Genomic DNA, 22,027 nt, shown 5'->3' on the forward strand with positions numbered 1-22,027 from the left:
TTTATATTTAAGATATTCTAAATAGCTACCTAAATAACGTCGTAGTTTATAATTGAGATATTCTAAATAGCTACCTAAATATCGCCGTAGTTTATAATTTACATATTCTAACTAGCTATTTTATTGAATGATTTCGTAGTTGGTAAGTGCGTGTGATGCGGTGCGTGAATACCTTTTAGTGGGTCTGTATATGAAGACATTTTTACACCAAATGTCAATAATGGTGGGTGTAAGTCTATGCAGACTGGGCGAACATAATTCCCGTTATGAGTGATTATAAATTCATTCTTTGCATTTTTTGTTTCGTGCAAAATGCGTAGAATATATTTAACAATTTTCAACGTCACTTCAAACTTTTTCGTTTTTTCATCATTAGATGGTATCATTTTCACTCAAACATTCCAACAACACCGAGAATCATCATGATATTCAGATACGCAAAAGGAAATGAGAGTAAGGTTTTCATACAGTGCAATATGTAACAATACCTGTCTGAGCCGTGACTCCTCTGCAGAATCAACTTTGAGCATTTAATGGATTTAACAATAGCGCCATCTAGAGGCGATGTCACTGTTAATAAAATGGTTTCACCGTAGAGGGTATTGAGTGAAGGTCAACGTGATCTCCACCATTGTGCGATTGACTGCACCAAACAGAATTTATAGGACAACTTTCAGTCAAAATTAAGGAATATCTTTGAGAAAGGTAAGTGTTACATGTCTGCTATAATAGTATACTCGACAGACATTCATGTTTTCTGAGTTATTGATCTCGTGAAATAACAAATAATGCGTACGAACTGATGGCGTGTGTTGTCCTAGCGGCGTGTAATCGAAACCCAAGAGACCATTGCCATGCTTTGTTGCACTGGTGTAGAATAATATGACAGAACCCAACACTCTCCTCGTGGCTTTCGTTGCGTATGGAAATTATTTTCACGAGTGATGCGGTGTATCCTGCGGCCGTACTCTCACGAGCGAAGCGAATACACTGCATCTCGCATCTTTCGTTGGGTATTGAAGTTATTTTCACGAGTGATGCAGTGTATCCGGCGGCCATACTTTCACAGCGAAGCTCGTGAAAGTACAGCAGAATACACCGCATCTCGAGTGAAAATAACTTACATACGCAACGAAAGCCACAAGGAAGGTATGGGGTTCTGTTATTATTACATATGTTCTATATTTGAATATTTCATATTGAAGAAAGATCGTGCAACAAGCAGGGATGGAAATTAGGTCGGGGAGCCGCATTGCCCATTAATATGTTCCGAGATAGTGTTACGCCCTTGCAATGCGTGTCAGTGTAGAACGCGTGTCACTGTCTTTGTGAAAATTAAATGATCAGACGTCTAATCTGAGTCACCGTTCGAATAAATAACTCTTGGGCGTTTTATACTTAGTTGGGGCCAGGACAGAACCAGAACTTGAACTGGACGACTATGATACACAGTTTACGTTGAAGTTAAAAGTTCCATCACATAATTGTGCATTGACAAACATGCCGTGCAACTGCGGTACTCCACTGACGGGTTGACTTTAGTTTGGGACATTGCTTGCTGGTCGTGGATTGAATGAGCCTTGGTTACCGGTTAAAATGTTATTTATTTGGCGTTGGTAATCTTTATTTGGAACTGAGTAACGCCGCAACGTCGCCAGCAGAAACCTCCTGGTATGTCGATGTTGATGGTTGCGGCTCCATAGTAATCGCTGATTTTACTGCGGGTGGATCTTTCGCGAGCCCTTCAAGGTTTATAAAACTCAGTTTCCAGGTGGTCAACATACATTAAGTTCTCCCAATCGTAGTTTTCCATGTGATACACCTAATATGCCAACAATATTGCTGAACGATTTAAACCGCCGGCGGATAAAAATAACAAAATAAAAATAGTTCGGTAGCCAATGGATATACCATGTTTATTTGCATATCGACCGTGAAAATACCGAAAACATTATTGCATGGGTGATGTCGCGCGCAGTTATCTAACATGCAACATTTTACTTTCTTTATGATGTGTTCTAAGTTAGTTTGTAACTTCAGACATTGTTTTGATAACCACGAGTTGAACCCTGAGAGACTATATTGGTTTCTGTAGTAACTGTGATGCTATCTCCAAACGTTCGCTACATTGTTTCCCATTGCGTTCTCATGATACTTTGTCTGCTTACCCCCGAAATTCCCACTAAAGTTCTGTCTCGTGTTAGTCGCGTGTCATTCCTAATATGGAACGACAGTTTTGCGTTTCGTTTGTATGCGCCAATCATTAGCGTTGTTTTATTTTCCGAACGTTTTTCGCATGATATATTCTAGAGTACCAACACGTGTTTGGCACTTCTCCGATTAGTTGTCCCCAATACAAATGCCGCTCTAACGTTAACAACTAGACTAACCAGGCAAAGCGCTGTCGTGAGAAGCCCGATTCAGACCGTCGCTGTAATTCCTCCTACGGTAGCTTCTCAACCTGATGATCGTTACGCACACCCTCCTTTTTATGCTCTCTACGATGTCAACTCCTCGTGAAACTATTATTTAACAATCCATATTTTATTACCAAACGCTTCAGCGTGGTATTAAGAGTTTGTTTTCAGGCTTGGGTGATACCAAGGTGGGAAATGGATGCACATAAGGGGTTAATTCCTTGAATTGCAATATAGAGGGTTCAGGCCGAAATACAATATATAGTGTTTTCATGTTTCGTCTGATATTTCTGTGGTATTCTGCTGCTGTAAGTAATGCACGATTTGTTCCGAAATTCAGTATTTTGTGTGCATTCCAGGGTTATTCGTTTTTTCCTGAAAACACCCCTATTTTTTAATGGCAGAGTTGAATAGTTTCACTCCCACTGGGAAATCTGCATTGTTGCTTGAATGAGAGCTAATTAAACACATTTCCCAGACCGGCGAAAGAGTATGCAACAGCCAATTTTAACAGCCTGTCACATGATTTTAGTCTGAATGTCAACATGAAAAGAGGCTCACCATTTCACGCAGGAGTAATTGGGAGTAGAACATGTGAGGGATAGTATTAACAGAGATGTGTATACTGGAAAGTAATAACTATCATACTTTTGCACTCTGAGCATTCCTGTTTTAGTATATTGGTTTGAAAATGTTGAACTTGCATGATTTGCAATGTGTTTTTTTATACTGAAACTCCCCTATTGATCGAATTCCGGGTTTGAACGAGAACGACACACCACGTGATTCATTTGAATACAATGCTGAAGGCAAGCATGCCGTTCTACTGTGGTACTCCACTGACGGGATGACTTACTAGTACTGCATGCTACAACTTCGCTTCTGATGTTGCTTGCTAGCCGTGGATTGAATGAATCTTGATTACCGGTTAAAATGTTGCTCATTTGGCGTTGGTAATCTTTATTTGGAACTGGGTAACGCCGCAACGTCGCCAGCAGAAACCTCCTGGTACTTCGTACTATGATAAAACTCAGTCAACATACACCAAGTTCTGTCAATCGTAGTATTCCATGTGATGTACACCTAATATGCAAAAAATGTTGCTAAACTGGATAAAAATAGCAGACGAACATTTATTAGTCCCCGTTCGGACGCAGTCCGAAAACGGGGACTTATGTTTTGCCCTGTGTGCGTCCGTCCGTCCGTGCGTCCGTGCGTCCGTGCGTCCGTGATCACCTGTATCTCGAACATGCATGGACCGATTGAGTTCAAACTTCACTCATACATCACACATTATATGGGACATATGCACATGCATTTTTTTCATGATCCGATTAACGATAGCCGAATAGCGGCCATTTTAAGGCCGAAAATGCATCAAAATCGCACATTTTCACCATTCCGGACCCGGATCTCAGTTATGCATGGACGGATTTTGTTCAAATTTGGTACATACATTAAACATAATAGGACCTTGATGCACGTCATTTTTTTTTTTGGATCGGGTTCGAAATGGCCGACTGGCGGCCATTTTGTTTTAAAGAATTCAGTTCTGGATCCGTATCTGAGACATGCTTGGATTGATCGAGTTCAAACTTCACACACACAAGGTACATCATGTCACAAATATGTATGTGCATTTGTTTCATGATCTCATTAACGATAGCCAAATGGCGGCCGCTTTAAGGCCGAAAATGCATTGAAATCGCACATTTTCACCATTCCGGACCCGGATCTCAGTTATGCATGGACGGATTTCATTCAAATTTGGTACATACATTAAACATAATAGGACCTTGATGCACGTCATTTTTTTTTTCGGATCAAGTTCGAAATAGCCGACTGGCGGCCATTTTGTTTTAAAGAATTCAGTTCTGGATCCGTATCCGAGACATGTCTGGATTGATCAAGTTCAAACTTCACACACACAAGGTACATCATGTCACAAATATGTATGTGTATTTGTTTCATGATCTCATTAACGATAGCCAAATGGCGGCCGCTTTAAGGCCGAAACTGCATTGAAATCGCACATTTTCACCATTCCGGACCCGGATCTCAGTTATGCATGGACGGATTTCATTCAAACTTGGTACATACATTAAACATAATAGGACCTTGATGCACGTCATTTTTTTTTTCGGATCAAGTTCGAAATAGCCGACTGGCGGCCATTTTGTTTTAAAGAATTCAGTTCTGGATCCGTATCCGAGACATGCTTGGATTGATCGAGTTCAAACTTCACACACACAAGGTACATCATGTCACAAATATGTATGTGCATTTGTATCATGATCTCATTAACGATAGCCAAATGGCGGCCGCTTTAAGGCCGAAAATGCATTGAAATCGCACATTTTCACCATTCCGGACCCGTATCTCAGTTATGCATGGATGGATTTTGTTCAAATTTGGTACATACATTAAACATAATAGGACCTTGATGCACGTCTTTTTTTTTTCCGGATCAAGTTCGAAATGGCCGACTGGCGGCCATTTTGTTAAAGAATTCAGTTCTGGATCCGTATCCAAGACATGTCTGGATTGATCAAGTTCAAACTTCACACACACATGGTACATCATGTCACAAATAGATATGTGCCTTTGTTTCATGATCTGCTTAACAATAGCTTAACAAAATCACGTATTTTCACAATTCCAGAACCGGATCTCAGTCATGCATGGATGGATTTTGTTCAGATTTAGCACAATGTGTTGTACATATGCAGGTGCATTTCGGTCATGATCTGCTTTGAATGTATATGTCACTCAAATATGAACGGAACGGGGACGTGTCATTGACAATGACTTGTTTACAAAATAAAAATACTTCGGTTGCCAATGAAAACAAGCCGGTAAAAAACAAGCAATATGTTTTCGGCTGTTACCATGGTAGGACATGAACGTGAAGCTAACGTCGGTTTATAACTAAAACCAGGCACCTTTATACGAGGTTCGCAAAATAACATTCAGTCTTTAGAAGTACCTTTATTGTATTATTTCCAACCGTTTTGCGATAGTATTTTCTAGATTGGAGGCAGCATTTAGATTTTATTCAAAGTTCAATTGGGATTACGTTGACAGTGCAACAATGTCGGCGCCAGTGATCTCTTACCAGTGCGCAACGTAGCCAGAATAAAAGGCATGATCATTTGGCCACTGCTATTACAAGACTGGTAGGAGGTAATAAATTTGGGGCGAAAGTATTCAAAAAACAGATTTTGGCTGTTGCCATGGTAGCGGTGGGTCAGGATTGTTTTTCCAATTAGTGATGGTACGATCTGCCTATCAAGTTTGAACAAAATCAGCCAAGCCCAAAAAAATCACAGAAGAGTTAAAAAGCCATTCCTGGTGAACAGTTACTCTAACTTTGGGGTCATATTTCTCATTAATGAAAAAAGATATAAAAAAATCAAATAGTAACTTTGTACCCACACTCAAACCGAGTACAATGAGCTATGTCTGAGGTGTTGTATCACAGGGAATTGGACAAACTTATGTATTTTAATAAATTATTGAATAATAAAATGTTATATAACTTTTCTTTTACCCCCTCCCCTTCCTGGTATCTATTTTTAAAATCACATTTCCGTCTGCTATTTTTGTCAGGTTCAAATCGTTCACCAATCGTTCATTTTTGGCATGTTAGATGTACATCACATAGAATACTGTAAAATGACTAATTTTCACTGGGTTTAAATTTCACTGATTTACCATTTCAGGCATATTCAGTGGGTTTTAAATTCACGGTTTTATCATTTAGATAATGTGTTCTATGCTAAATTTTACATATTCACTGTGTTTTAATTTAGCGCATTTTTCCAGTCAGCGAAATAAGCTAAATTAAAACCCAGTGAATAATTACCCCCTTTACGGTACTAGGATTGGGAAAACTTAATGTATGTTGACCACCTGGAAACTGAGTTTTATCAATCTTGAAGGGCTCTCTGAACATCCACCCGCAGCCTGGACCCGCAGTAAAATCAGCCTTTTCACTTTGGCGCGTAGATGTTTTGACTTGACAAGTTGTTTGACAGCTAGCAAAAAGATTGTGCGACGCGCATCGTCGGCGGCGTCTTTTTTATGACGTTTTGAACACTTAGTCAAGTTGAGCAGTATTTATTCAGACAATGACTCAAGTTTAGACGTCTGATTATTTTATTTTCACACGTACAGTGACACGCGTTCTACACTGACACGCGTTGCTAGGTCGCAGCATTGTCTTGGAGCATATTAATGGGCAATTGGGTTCCCCGACCTAAATTTCTATCCCGATTTGTTGCACGTTCTTTCTTTAATATGAAATAATCAAATATGGGACATATGTAATAATAACAGAACTCCATACCCTCCCAGTGGCTTCGCTCGTGAAAGTACGGCAGCAGGATACACCGCATCACTCATGAAAATAACTTCCATACGCAATGAAAGCCACGGGGAGGGTATGGGGTTCTGTCATAATACTTCATTATCACTGAAAACATTTTCCCCCTGAAATAAATTCCAGTGAAAATGCCATTTCCCTCACACTCTATTGAGACACAGCACAGTGAAAATTGGATTCACATGTAATGCTTGAAAACATGTCAGCAAAAATAAATTAAGTGAAATTCTACGTGACTTCATAAGAGTTGGAAATGAACAAATTACACCCGATCCTACCACTCCATACACAATGTAAACTACACCCCAAAACATCCTTTCGCCCATGGGTACTATCGTGTTTCACCAGTGTATTCTATTTGACTTCAGGAGAAATTGAAATAAACAAATTAATTATAATTTCAGCCTCTAGTTGAGCACTACCTCGTCTTTATGTCAACTTTAAGTTATTCATTGCCTACATCAGTGACTTCAAAATATATGTTTCAATCCCAAGAATTTAACTCGCTGTTAATTGCATGGGAGTGCCAGTCTTTCATGAATTACTGGGATTACTGGGAACATGAAGCTGTAACTAAATCCTGGTATAAGCACCGGTTAGGCAGGCTTGAACTATGCATGTGAAGCCACCTAAGAGGTATATTCAATCCAATAGATTTCTCATTGTTTGGTAACTATTTGCTGCAAATGCAGCAAAAATCAATATAAAAATATTACCCACACAGCATTCTACAGGTTACTTGTATCAAGTAGTATTCGCTGTACAACGTATTGATGTTCATGCTGAGTATAAATAAACAAGTTTGAATTACACCTCACGTCTGTTCAACTCAAGAAAACACAACGCTATCAATGTCCGATTCAATAACAATTCTGCATGTTTAGTCAGTTCGTTTTATGTGAAAAAAAGAACACCTTAACGCCTAGTTTTGCAGGTGATATGCAAATTTGTTTTAGTAAAAATAACTGACTACCTATAATTACTATTACTGTTGTTCAAATTTCAATTTCCTTGGCAAGTAAGTATATTCATGTACCCCAAGGGAAAAATATCGTACTTCTAAATATTGTTTATTTTTGCTATGTTTCGAAAAACAGTACTCCTAAAGGGACTACTTTGTTTGCTTTCAGACCTATTTTGCATATGGGGTGTGGAAATACCGATTTTGATTTCAGGGACAAATCAAAATGAACTGCAGAGCATATGTAATAAGTGGTGGTATTTTCATGGTAGAACGTTATTTTTTAATCAACACATTTACTACGTTCAATAATTCAGTTATAATAATACATTGACTAAAAGCTCAGGCACAATTCCAACGTTCCTACAACAGATTGGTAATGCTACAAAATATATGCCCTTCAATGAGGGTCGTTATATAGGAATTGGTATATACAAAGATCCGTAAGATATTACCAATAAGGTTGAAAAAATAACTTGACAATTTAATGATAATAATTGTAATAAATCCTAGCTTGTTAAACAGGATGATCATACAGTCAGTCGGTTCACGCAAACATAGCCGTGTGATTTATGATGATTTATATTTCAGTCAGTTTGACAGTGGTTGCCATGACATATACTGATAAAGGTTAATGACAAGACCAGATGGCGAGCTGGTCGAAATCAACCAAAAACATCTTATGACTCTGCAGTTTTTAAGATACAAGACAGTAGCTGTAATTCTAAACCAATGTTGTTTGCGATTTTAACTAAGGTGGTATCTTTGTGGAATGTTAGTGCGAGACTATTACCCCATCAATATTAGTTAGCGTTGACAATGTATAGAAATGTTTTCTTTAGACAGCTTGACGAGTAATTAATTGATTATGATGTGTAAAACTTTCATTTGATTGGTTGTTTGTTGGAAGGCAAGGCCTTGGAGTCTCTTATACTGACTGTAATTGGTTAAGGGGTGACAAGAAATAAAGATTGATTTAATGCTGTCTCGGGTGAAAACCAGGGACTTGGCAGAGAACCGTTTGGGAACATGAACGAAGCTTGTGTGTGTCTTTTGTCAGCCTAGCGTGGAAACGACCGAATCCCGGTTACCTAAGTGAAAGGTTTTTAACCATCAAAACTACCTATCACAGATTAAATCTATGTCAAGGCGTGACAATCGAGGGAGCCATTATTCAACTCTCACAAAATCACAATAAAACATAGAAGTGGTCGCATATTACCTCGTGACAAAACCACCTAATACAAACGGCAAGGTTCGAATCACGTCGTGGCGTGGTACACTATTGTGTCATCGAAGTATAATTGGCTTTTAAGGGCAGTGAGTTTGAATTACGCTCACACTACAGTAAAAAACGTAAATCAAATAAGTTGAAACAAAGAAACCTCTCAAAATGCCACTATACAAAACTAAATCAATAAATAATGAAATAAAATACAAATTAAACTGACCGTTGCACATTTTGTTCAACAGTTACCAGATTGTGACAAGAAAGAAAGAGAAGAACCAGTCAATGGTAAGTTTTGCTAGATATTAAAGTTTCACGATGGTGTGCCCTGTATTTCAAAAACAATTATTATATAGTTCTTGGTTGTTAATTGAGGGTACAAAATTTTTTTAGAAAGTCACACTTGTATTAGTGGAAATAAATGATTTTGTTTTAAACTCCCAAAATTATTTAAACGCGACTTGAGACCCAGGTTCGTAGGCGATTATATTCAAACCTGTATTTCACAGTGAAGATGGCATATGACTACCTACATGTTATACATTTTTAGTTAGCTCTGTGTGTGAATTGTGTGAAAATGTTATATTTATTTCCCAAACGAGTGAAGTGTATGCGTGTTTCTTCCGAAAATAGGCTTTTTTGAGTTGTTTTCACTCAAAACACGGAAAACATACTGAAGTTACAGACATCCTGTCTATTGTTAAAAACTGATCAGCAGACTGGGAATCGGACCGTGTCCGGACAGTACAATGCGAGCCTTTGTTTTCTTGAAATGGGAGTCAAAAGTGAAAACTTTTTAACTTCTGAATAAATTACCATTTGATTTTATTCGACTCCAGGTTTCTGTCGTTTTAATAAGTTCATCGAATAATGCGATACAGTTATTGGTATACTAGTTGAGAATCTTCTGTAAAAAAAAGAACTGTTCCATTGATCTTGTGTCTGTCAGACGTCTATTAAAGTAAAGCGCGTAGTGCCAAAATGAAAGGCTCGAAAACAGCAAATTTGCATAAAAGTAATTTATTGTTTTTCTACTCGACTAGAAACCTATTTGAAACGATAATTTTTGTATGGTATTATGCTTGGATAATACTCGAATTTTTGACGTCCCGATCGACGAAAATAATGATACAACGACGGATATTTTTTGGGAAAATGCAACGAAGTTTTGGAAACCACTCGGTAAAATGGCGTTACTTGTTTACTGAGCAAACATGGGAGGACAATGATTTAATCTTATCAGAAAAATAAACGCAAAGTGTAATGAATCTGTGGGATAAGGTCATAAGCCATGTTAGTCTTGTTAGCGTGATAAAATAATTCCTAACATAGCTACATCCGGAAGTTCTATATAGTCTTTAGTCCTGTCGCGTCCGGTTGGTCGCGTTCGTTAGGAGTGAAAACAGTTGTTGTTGCCGCAGCACCACTCACGTGAGCTGTCTAAACTACGAATATATTACACAAAACGATTTGTACTTAGAAAAGACGTGGATTCCGAGTCGTGTAATATCTTGGACGGCATTGCTGCTTCGTCAAAACACAGTCCTTCAAGAAAGTGGGACTGTGGTTCAAAGCGTCATCGTGTCAATGATCAGCCCGAATCAGAGTCAGAACTCAAGAAAGCATCTTGGTCGTCATACATGAACCAGTATCAGACAATTTTAGGTCGAACTGCATCTCCGCATTCTTGCGTTTTTTTGTTTTGTTTTTTGGCGGACCAGCTTTTCTCTTTTTACGAGGAATTTTTTACGATATAAACGTGTTAGCACTGGCGGCAGCCATGTTGCTGATGTAATTACTAAGTGGAGCACACGCATAACTTTCATTGAGAAGGGGGCAGTGATTTGCATAATCGTCCGTCAATCTATTTTAATTAGCCTCGTCATTAAGCCTGTATAAAAACAATGACACTCGTAGCTGTTTATCGTCGCATTTTTATTAATATTTGGCACTTTTCTAAGTACCAAATTAACTATTTTGTTTTATTAGTGTGAAGACAACCTTGCAACATTTGAAAATATGTAAAAAAAAATGTCCAAAAATATTTCACGAACCTGGGACTCACCCTTAAAACTTTGTAATGGTAGAAATTAATTAAATGAAAAATGTTCGCACCAAAATAAGTCACAAATATTATCCTAGCCTCTGTAGCAACGCATAGAAAACTAGCATTATATTCTAGCTCGATAGGCTACTCTGATATCACACAATATATTTACATACCATCTACATTGTATCTACATGTAGCTATTATGCTAGGCACTGTAGAGACACATTAATAAATAGCATTTCCGCTAGATTGCATCTACATTTACCTATGGGTAAAATACCTGCTGGAGACTGTGCTATAACAATAACTTGGGTCCATCACTCAAATTTCTAAACTCTTTGTAGTTTTGATGATTCCTTTCATTGTTGTTATTCACTTGTGTAAAAGCAGTATTTTCCCCGAGGCTTCAAACAATCTGGTGACACTGTCATGTTTGGTAGACAATGTCACTCTCAAAACCATTTATATGGTCTATAAACAATGACCTACGGAAGTCAGAAAGCACATAATTCAATAGCGTGGACATTCACTAGTATTTAGTCTGTCTGCCACAGGCGCTATCAAAAATAAAACATTTGAAGAAAAGTTTTTTTTTTTCAATTTCGAAAATATATTGACATAGAAAATGTATGTTAAAATGTACAACATGCTTACGGTACTTCAGATATCACTTAGTGACCAACATCTGATTCTGGCGTTGAATGTATAAAATTTTCAAGGAGGAATAATTTAAGCAAATTGTATGCTAAATATGTGGCAAATTGTCTGCAACCATACACTGCTGTTTATTACTATATATACTTAAAATGTTTTGATAACAACGTATTTGTTTATAATTTATTAACATAGATATATATTTGGGTTTGTACAGTGTACTGAATAAAGGTTTTCCAATTCAGAATCTCTTTTCGGTAAGTATAGTTCATTTCGTTAATTTTAGTACAAGGAGAGTGTCATACTTTTTACTTTAATATATAAATTCTACAATATATCTACATGTAGGTAATATCTTAAAATTAACATTCTAGAAAGACTGCTCTGATATACCATATTTTTACTTTGATACATTACATCTACATTACATCTACATTGTATCTGCATGTCGTAATTTTTTTGTTAACGAGGATATGCGTTTATTTTTAGCGGATTTAAAGTTCTGAGACATTGAACAGGTTCTCAAGACACTGGTTTGTGATGACAACCTGACGGTCCATTTTGCAAACATTGCGCGTTAACATTGACCATGGAGGTAAAAGACTAAAGAAGTTACAACTGGTTTTAGCCTATTAAATTTCCTTTGTTTCTAGTCGAGTTAATCCTCCTAGCTTGTCTGTTTAAACGTCTTTTTTGAAACCCATGATCATTTCCGACGCAAGCGTTCACTGTCCTCGTAGCCAAAGGCATTTTTTTCTCGGTTGCTCTGCGCTGTTTTACGAGAATAAGAGTAATTTTACTTGGGCGATCTATCAGTAAGTTATGTTTTTTAGCCTTCGCAGACGAAGTCTGCCGAAGGCTTATAGATTCGGTTCTGTCCGTCTGTCCGTCCGTCCGTCCGTCCGTCCGTCTTTTACCTCTTATAACTTTGATATGCTCTGTCCAATTTGTTTCCAAGTTGGTGCAAATGTAATTCTCAATGCCATACATATGCACGCCAAGTATTTTTTTGATTCGCCAAAGTTTCATTGTGTTTTTCTGTGATTTTCAACATTTTACTAGTACAAGTGCCGAAATTTGCCGGACAAATCCGAGGTTTAACGACATCTCGCAAGAGAACTGGCATACCGTATTGCGCATGCGCCAGTCTAACCGCTAATTTCGTCTGAGGATATTGTATTCCGGGACTGTATCTTTCTTTGCACAAGGCTTACATAGATTAAATTCTATCTCAAAGGTAAGAAACTGTGCTTATGGTATTTATTATGAACTTTGATTTATCCTTTTGTGTCCTGACTTTAGTGAGAAACTAGCGATCGCACAGTGTCACACTTTGCCAGAAAAACAGTCCTGCTATTAGTTCAAGAACTGGTTATGAAACGTGTAAATCGAAAGTTTATCTCGTCATTTAGGAGGCTTGGGAATAACGTTTGGCATATAAAATAATGGAATAATAAAAACGTAAACGTTTAGAACACGCTGATCGTGATTCTGTTATGTATGATTGCTATTTCCGGTGTTCATTGGCAACTGCTAGCAGATTGAAACTTGGTTTCGTGACGACATATTAGACTAGAATTATCGAGAAAACACAAGTCAAGTTCGGCCAACCGTGACTGCTTGAAAGCAATGATGAAATTGAAAAGTATTGTAATTCAATATCAATGAATCTATCATCACTTTTAAATTACCTTTGAAGTAAATATGATACCCGAGTGCGTTACTAGACTCGTGACCGGGACCTCCATGCGGTGTTGAAGTTTATCGGTAAATCGAACCTCTGTCAACAGAGACACATTTTCCCAATCAGCTATTTATTTCGGTACTGAAGTCAGGGTGGCAATTTCAATATTTAGCTACCATAATTTATCTCCATTATCAGCAGGAAAATAAATTACAGACCTCGATTGACATGGATTTAACGGCGGCCATGTTTTTAAGGGATATGTGAAACAATATTAGGGATGGGGGCCAAATTCACGTAATCCTCTATTTTAATGATGTTTACTTAATAGTCATAATTTTGTTTTTCAAAACTCCGTATATTATTTTGTATATTATTTTAATACAACAACAATATGTTATTTAGTATGCAAATTAACATGTAAATTAGCAGCCAATCTGAGACAATGCAATCCAGTTCAAAGGAAATTCGATATACACTTAGGTTACATGATCACTACCTCTGCTGATTAGTTTTTTATTTACTTTTATATTAAATGTATTTTTTTTGTATTTTTCAATAGTTTTTTTTATTTTTTTTGATAGCTTGGCATCCATTTGGTTCAGCTCAAGTGAAATTTTCGGCATATCCCTGGTCAGATTTTAATGACATTGAAAACACAAGTACTCTGGCTTTTTGGACATTCTTAATATTTTATTTTTGCAGAATCCCGTAAATATTAATTTGACAACTTTGTAGAGTGAAAACAGACTGTTGAATTAGTTCATCCTAGACTTTGGTAGAACATGTTTACAATAGTACAGTGTGAACTGCAATTTCTTTCTGGCTGGTATAAATTTATTAAGTAATATTTGTTCGTACTAAAAAGACTCAAATATCTTTTTAATTAAATCTAACAGCCAATGGGAGCACATATGCTACAACCTCTGCTTACTTTGGGCTAAATGTTCTTTTTTTTCAGGTGCAGAGCCAGAGCAAAGACACTTGAACTGCATGTATTACAAAAACATACCGGTACTATTCACTGCGTGTCTGACAATTGTATAAAGTTTCGCAGGTCCTCTTTTTTTACTTTGAGAAGTTCTGTCAACCAAAGTATAAATATGTGTTTCTCTGTACATAAAATTTCACACGATTTGTTAATATTAATGTATGATAATAAAAACTTGATAATATTTTTCTGGATTTTTGCACTTTATTTGTATCATTGTCGTATGAGAAGTAATCTTGTCCTTATTAGAGATATTGAAACTAATCCAGGGCCACAAACTAGTTTATCCAAACAGACACAACAGTGACTCTACATATTTGCAGTTCTGATTTGTATACTTCCTTGTCATTTTACCTGTTGTACTGGTTTGGTGCTATCTGGTTTCCTTGCTGAGAATAATGCTGACCTGGATGGAGAAAACTTGAAAATGCCATAGAAATCACGTTTTCCAATTTATGTCCATGCAACTTTAGAATGACAACTAGCGAAGGCAGTGTCATTCATGACTTGTTTTTTCGTGGAATTTTTGTAGGTCATTTCAACGGCTGTTTTCGCAGGGTTGCACGAAATTGGCCCACTTAGGTGTTAGTTCAAATTGAAGCCTACTTTACGATCTTTGCAATGGTGTTAAAACTACGTCCCTACGGAGTACTCCACGCGCATTCAGTAAAAGACGGAAACTTTAATTTTTTTTATTGTAGTTATCGGTATTGGAAAACATCCGGGTACATCGTTCACTATTATCCTGGCGTCGCGGTTTTGAGACAAAATATATCCTCTTCAATCACGACTTTTTTAATTTCATTTACTTCCGATGACTTGAAACAATCATCGTTTTCGAGAACGCATACACAACTTAAGTTCCAGTGACGCCATTTTAAACAATGACCTTTGGCCAGACAGTTTTCGAATATTCCCGAGGGTTCTCTAAGTACGTCCGTAATAGTGACATCGGAAATATCAGCTCCCGTCTGTAGTCCCTTCAAAATATGGTCAGTGTACAACAATTGAAAGTTAAGATTTCAGCGAGTCTTAGAAGGTTTATTGATGGTAAAATCAAAGGCTTGCAACCGATCGGATAGGCCGGAACAAACACATTCGTCATCTTCACATCGATGTGCTTTGAATACATCAAATATTGCTAGAGCTTATCTTGTTTTTTTGGGTAACTGTAGCTTCTGGTGTGACGATGTCACATACGGAATGATAACATTGTCTGAATATTTTTTACTTGGCAAAATGATTGCCGTGCTTAGTGTGAACTGCAGTAAGGATAGCGATAATCCTTGGACGTGTCCATCACAGTGGAAGTGTAACACTAGTTTTTAATGTGTGAATTAGTAACAGGCATTGAAAATAAAGCTTATATAATTCGTCTGCAAGGAAAACGCGAATTAGACGAAATATGCTTTCACGCAAAAATGTCATTGCGTAAACGGCGGAAATGGTCATGGGACCTTCGATCTTAAACCAATTGTGACTCCTCCTATTTTTTACCTCCATGCATTGACATATTCAAAATCTCCAAACATTTAACCAAGTGAATAAAGTAACCCCAATACAGTAGCCATTGCATTCTTTCTACCTGGGATGTTCGGATGCCACACCATAACTTTGGTAAATTATATTCTTGTCAGCATTCTATGGAGACTATCAGAATAGCTATCTTACCTGCTAAGCAATCGTCATACATACCAGAATATATTTGATTACAGCCAGTTAGCTAATACACATGTGTGTTAGACGGCATGGAGACGCAGAGGTACTAACCTACCAACTTAATAATCTACATGTAATCTTACTAGGCTCCTATAATGTCGCACCATACTTTCACTATGATACATTTCGTTCAGTTAGCTATTTTGCTGAAATCATTCAGCACATAATTAGCTGGTACACTATAGCTAAGATCTTCATCATTTTAGCTAGGTCAATGTAATGTCGTACTGTAAATATATTTTGATACATTTCATTATGCCTTTCAACTTTTCACTCAGTAGACACAAATGTGTTTCATTATTTTGTAGGTGAAAACTGAAATTGCTGCTAATGTATAGATGAAGAACACTTCACACAATGAAACTCAGGAAGAGTACATTTCATGTCTATTTTTTCAAGATTTCCAAAGAAGTAACAATGCTGCACTTTAACAAATAAATACAAACGCTCTATAATTAGAGTGACTGCCAATTTATCAGATTACCTGCATATACACATAGCGAATTATTCTTTCAATGTCATATGGTATGCTTTATATTATTAATGAGAAAATAACACAATTTAAATGTGCAATTTTAGAATTGCATGATAGTTCATTGACTTGAATTGAATTGTGTAATGTGATTGCTTGCTGAGTTTGTTGTTTTATTTCAAACTGCTGTCAACATCTAATTAGATTACATTCATATTGCATTTTAACTCATACACTCAGATATATTATTATAACCTAATAGTAGAAGTAAATACATATTGTAAAATGTCTTTACATCCAGATAACAGTGAAGATGATGACGAAATCAACATGGAGACTGAAGATGTGCAGTCCAAGAAAAAAGTGTTTCAGTGCAAACAATGTGAGAAGTGTTTTATTTGCTCTAGCCATCTACAAAATCATATGATTGCACATACAAGGTTGAAGCCATTTCAGTGCAAACAATGTGAGAAATGCTTCACTCAGTCTAGCCATCTAAAACAGCACATGCTTACACATACAGGGTTGAAGCCATTTCAGTGCAAACAGTGTGAGAAATGCTTCACTAATTCTAGCCATCTAAAACGGCACATGCTTACACATACAGGGCTGAAACCATTTCAGTGCAAACAATGTGAGAAGTGCTTCACTCGGTTTTGCCATCTAAAACAGCACATGCTTACACATACAGTGCTGAAACCATTTCAGTGCAAACAGTGTGAGAAATGCATTACTCAGTCTAGCCATCTAAAACTGCACATGCTCACACATGCGGGGTTGAAGCCATTTCAGTGCAAACAATGCGAGAAATGCTTCACTCAGTCTAGCCATCTAAAACAACACATGCTTACACATACAGGGTTGAAACCATTTCAGTGCAAACAATGTGAGAAATACTTCACTCGGACAAGTGATCTAACAATTCACATGCGTACACATACAGGGCTGAAACCATTTCAGTGCAAACAATGTGAGAAGTGCTTCACTCAGTCTAGCCATCTAAAACAGCACATGCTTACACATACAGGGCTGAAACCATTTCAGTGCAAACAGTGTGAGAAATGCATGACTCAGTCTAGCCATCTAAAACTGCACATGCTCACACATGCGGGGTTGAAGCCATTTCAGTGCAAACAATGCGAGAAATGCTTCACTCAGTCTAGCCATCTAAAACAGCACATGCTTACACATACTGGGTTGAAACCATTTCAGTGCAAACAATGTGAGAAATGCTTCACTCAATCTGGTAGTCTAAAAAATCATATTCTTACACATACTGGGTTGAAGACATTTCAGTGCAAACAATGTGAGAAATGCTTCACTCAGCCAAGTGGTCTAACAATTCACATGCGTACACACACTGGGTTGAAGCCATTCCAGTGCACACAATGCGAGAAGTTTTTTACTTGGTCTAGCCATCTAAAACAGCACATGTTTACACATACTGGGTTGAAACCATTTCAGTGCAAACAATGCGAGAAATGCTTCACTCAGTCTGGTAGTCTAAAAAATCATATTCTTACACATACTGGGTTGAAGACATTTCAGTGCAAACAATGTGAGAAATGCTTCACTCAGCCAAGTGGTCTAACATTTCACATGCGTATACATACTGGATTAAAGCCATTCCAGTGCACACAATGCGAGAAGTTTTTTACTTGGTCTAGCCATCTAAAACAGCACATGTTTACACATACTGGGTTGAAGCCATTTCAGTGCAAACAATGTGAGAAATGCTTCACTCTGTCTAGCCACCTAAAACGGCACATGCTTACACATACAGGGCTGAAACCATTTCAGTGCAAACAATGTGAGAAGTGCTTCACTCGGTTTTGCCATCTAAAACAGCACATGCTTACACATACAGGGTTGAAACCGTTTCAGTGCAAACAATGCGAGAAATGCTTCACTCAGTCTGGTAGTCTAAAAAATCATATTCTTACACATACTGGGTTGAAGCCATTTCAGTGCAAACAATGTGAGAAATGCTTCACTCAGTCTAGCTATCTAAAACAGCACATGCTTACACATACAGGGTTGAAGCCATTTCAGTGCAAACAGTGTGAGAAATGCTTCACTAATTCTAGCCATCTAAAACGGCACATGCTTACACATACAGGGCTGAAACCATTTCAGTGCAAACAATGTGAGAAGTGCTTCACTCAGTTTTGCCATCTAAAACAGCACATGCTTACACATACAGGGCTGAAACCATTTCAGTGCAAACAGTGTGATAAATGCTTCACTAATTCTAGCCATCTAAAATGGCACATGCTTACACATACAGGGCTGAAACCATTTCAGTGCAAACAATGTGAGAAGTGCTTCACTCAGTTTTGCCATCTAAAACAGCACATGCTTACACATACAGGGCTGAAACCATTTCAGTGCAAACAGTGTGAGAAATGCTTCACTCTGGCTAGCCATCTAAAACAGCACATGCTTACACATGCGGGGTTGAAGCCATTTCAGTGCAAACAATGTGATAAATGCTTCACTCTGTCTAGCAATCTAAAACGGCACATGCTTACACATACTGGGTTGAAACCATTTCAGTGCAAACAATGCGAGAAATGCTTCACTCAGTCTAGCCATCTAAAACAGCACATGCTTACACATACTGGGTTGAAACCATTTCAGTGCAAACAATGCGAGAAATGCTTCACTCAGTCTGGTAGTCTAAAAAATCATATTCTTACACATACTGGGTTGAAGCCATTTCAGTGCAAACAATGTGAGAAATGCTTCACTCGGTTTTGCCATCTAAAACAGCACATGCTTACACATACAGGACTGAAACCATTTCAGTGCAAACAATGTGAGAAGTGCTTCACTCTGTTTTGCCATCTAAAACAGCACATGCTTACACATACAGGGCTGAAACCATTTCAGTGCAAACAGTGTGAGAAATGCTTCACTAATTCTAGCCATCTAAAACGGCACATGCTTACACATACAGGGCTGAAACCATTTCAGTGCAAACAATGTGAGAAGTGCTTCACTCGGTTTTGCCATTTAAAACAGCACATGCTTACACATACAGGGCTGAAACCATTTCAGTGCAAACAGTGTGAGAAATGCTTCACTCTGGCTAGCCATCTAAAACAGCACATGCTTACACATGCGGGGTTGAAGCCATTTCAGTGCAAACAATGTGAGAAATGCTTCACTCTGTCTAGCAATCTAAAACGGCACATGCTTACACATACTGGGTTGAAACCATTTCAGTGCAAACAATGCGAGAAATGCTTCACTCAGTCTAGCCATCTAAAACAGCACATGCTTACACATGCGGGGTTGAAGCCATTCCAGTGCACACAATGCGAGAAGTGTTTTACTTGGTCTAGCCATCTAAAACAGCATATGCGTACACATACTGGGTTGAAGACATTTCAGTGTAAACAATGTGAGAAATGCTTCACTAATTCTAGCCATCTAAAACGGCACATGCGTACACATACAGGGTTGAAGCCATTTCAGTGTAAACAATGTTACAAGGGTTTTACATATTCAAGCGGTCGAGAAGAACACGTGTGCACGCAAATTGTTCATTCCAGAAAGAACGCTGATAAATTGGGAAATGAATTATTGGTTGTGTTAGAATGTTTGAAAACTGGACAGAAGTATAATACAAGCGAGATTAGTAAAGTGAGTCATGGAACAGACTCATTCAGAATGTGCTTTCTTTCTAGAAAAGAAAGGACATTAAAAAAACACGAGATTAAGTTGAGCTATGAAATAGATAATGTAGACCAAAAACTTGCAAGACGTGGGGGCACAGAAACCTTCAGACATGTGCTACTTTTCTAACTCATGGCCATGTATGCAAAATGTGACCTGCACATCATGTTATCAGATTATCGTACAATGATATAGGTGTATTATCTCAATAAACACATGTATTGTTTTGCTTTAATTATCTTAAGTAATTAACTTGTATAGACAGTATGAAGACATTCTCATCAGGTCACCAGCCAATTGCGATATGTATTATAATTATCATTTTTTATTATAACATTATGTGCACATTATTACTTTATAGTATTTTTTTTAACTAAATTTGATACTGTATATTGTGTATCATTTGTATTTTTTTAGATGGATCCAGTTATGTAATTACAGCTGTCCTTGAGATTCAATAAAAACTGCATTTCCAATTGGGTACCAATAATTTACATATCCCAAGAACCACCTGTCAGATTCCAATGAAACTTGGTACATATATTTTTGTGGGATAATACACATACCTGAACAGTTTTTACTTTACATCCGTTAATATTATTTTACTAATGTTTGCTTGATAAGTAGACAAACTTTAGCCGTTTCAATAGTATTGCGAAATTATGTTTCAGTTAAACCTGGTGTGTAGGTGCTTTGGGATAATGCTCATACCCGATTAGCTTTTTATTATTAATCACAAATTTACATAATTTAGCTGTCACGGAAGATCAATACTAAATTTTCTCCGGATATATTGATCACGCATTGGAGCTTTATTTCTCACGTTGCAACAAAAAACTGATATTCTTTTTGAACTTTACTCAAGTCACAAACACAGTGTCGCTGGTCACAAAAGAAACTGATATTCTGTTTGAACTTTACTCAAGTCACAAACACAGTGTCGCTGGTCACAAAAGAAACTGATATTCTGTTTGAACTTTACTCAAGTCACAAACACAGTGTCGCTGGTCACAAAAGAAACTGATATTCTGTTTGAACTTTACTCAAGTCACACCCACAGTGTCGCTGGTCACAAAAGAAACTGATATTCTGTTTGAACTTTACTCAAGTCACAAACACAGTGTCGCTGGTCACAAAAGATAATGTGGCGTTCTCTTGCTCAGAAATGACACGATAGGCAAAAAGAGGTAATTATCGACCAAAGATTTCATAGCTGTGAAATATTGTTCTAGGTTAACATTGTGTTTTAACATATAATAAATGGTCAGTCTATTGTAATTGGTTATTTCTGAGTGACATTCTGTAGTTTAACATCTTTACACTGTTGTTAGAATTCTGAAAGAAATTTGGTTCATTTTGACTGTTTGTACCGTACTTTTGCAAACCTATAAACAGCCTTCGCCTTGTAAAATAACTAGTTGAAATTATTAGTTACGTTATTCAATTCACAGTCGTTTTTGAGAAGTTCGGAAATTGGTAAACTATGGTTATTATTTTGTTTGAACTTGATAAATTAGTGTAGGTCAAATGAGTACTGAACGAGCCTTGTGCTGGGTTCGCCGTTTTCACTATGGTTAGAGAAAATACCATTGGAGAGTAATCTGATTCAAGTTTTTTTTCAATTTAAAAGTGACCAAATAAAAAATGTATTGGTAAAATTGAAATAGTTTATAACGCTCGTTTCATTTGACATACACGCTAACTCTCATTGTTATCTCCATTGGGACGGTCATTAACACTACGATGTGATACAGATTTACACATACTGGGTAGCTTTTCACTGTAT

General features: G+C 37.3%; 2 protein-coding genes and 1 long non-coding RNA gene across 6 annotated transcripts; all 3 read left to right on the forward strand.

The window, feature by feature from the left end:
• Positions 1-565: 565 nt before the first annotated feature.
• LOC146735215 (uncharacterized) lies at positions 566-20,719 on the forward strand. Of its 4 annotated transcripts, XR_014931415.1 has the most exons (6): positions 566-705; positions 9,236-9,278; positions 11,890-11,951; positions 16,397-16,613; positions 16,862-16,942; positions 20,659-20,719. It is a non-coding gene; the product is annotated as an uncharacterized LOC146735215 (long non-coding RNA). The 4 variants fall into 4 exon arrangements; XR_014931414.1 differs by having other exon boundaries at positions 16,397-16,942; XR_014931416.1 differs by having other exon boundaries at positions 11,912-11,951; positions 16,397-16,942.
• On the forward strand, positions 17,903-18,823 carry LOC146735216 (uncharacterized). The gene is made up of 2 exons (XM_085506821.1): positions 17,903-18,706; positions 18,816-18,823. Exons 1-2 carry the CDS (start codon positions 17,908-17,910, stop codon positions 18,821-18,823), a joined length of 807 nt encoding a protein of 268 aa, XP_085362947.1. The 5' UTR covers positions 17,903-17,907.
• LOC146735217 (uncharacterized) lies at positions 19,217-20,719 on the forward strand. Its single transcript, XM_085507167.1, has one exon. The coding sequence runs from the start codon at positions 19,336-19,338 to the stop codon at positions 20,368-20,370; it is 1,035 nt and encodes a 344-aa protein (XP_085363293.1). The 5' UTR covers positions 19,217-19,335; the 3' UTR covers positions 20,371-20,719.
• Positions 20,720-22,027: the final 1,308 nt, after the last annotated feature.

The sequence above is a fragment of the Saccoglossus kowalevskii genome, chromosome 13 (assembly GCF_978046115.1).
Source record: "Saccoglossus kowalevskii chromosome 13, keSacKowa6.1, whole genome shotgun sequence".
Lineage (NCBI taxonomy): Eukaryota > Metazoa > Hemichordata > Enteropneusta > Harrimaniidae > Saccoglossus > Saccoglossus kowalevskii.

Excerpts from the sequence above, each read along its gene's own strand:
- LOC146735217 (XM_085507167.1), top strand. The coding sequence starts at position 19,336 with ATGCTTACACATACAGGACTGAAACCATTTCAGTGCAAACAATGTGAG.
- LOC146735216 (XM_085506821.1), top strand. The coding sequence starts at position 17,908 with ATGCGTACACACACTGGGTTGAAGCCATTCCAGTGCACACAATGCGAG.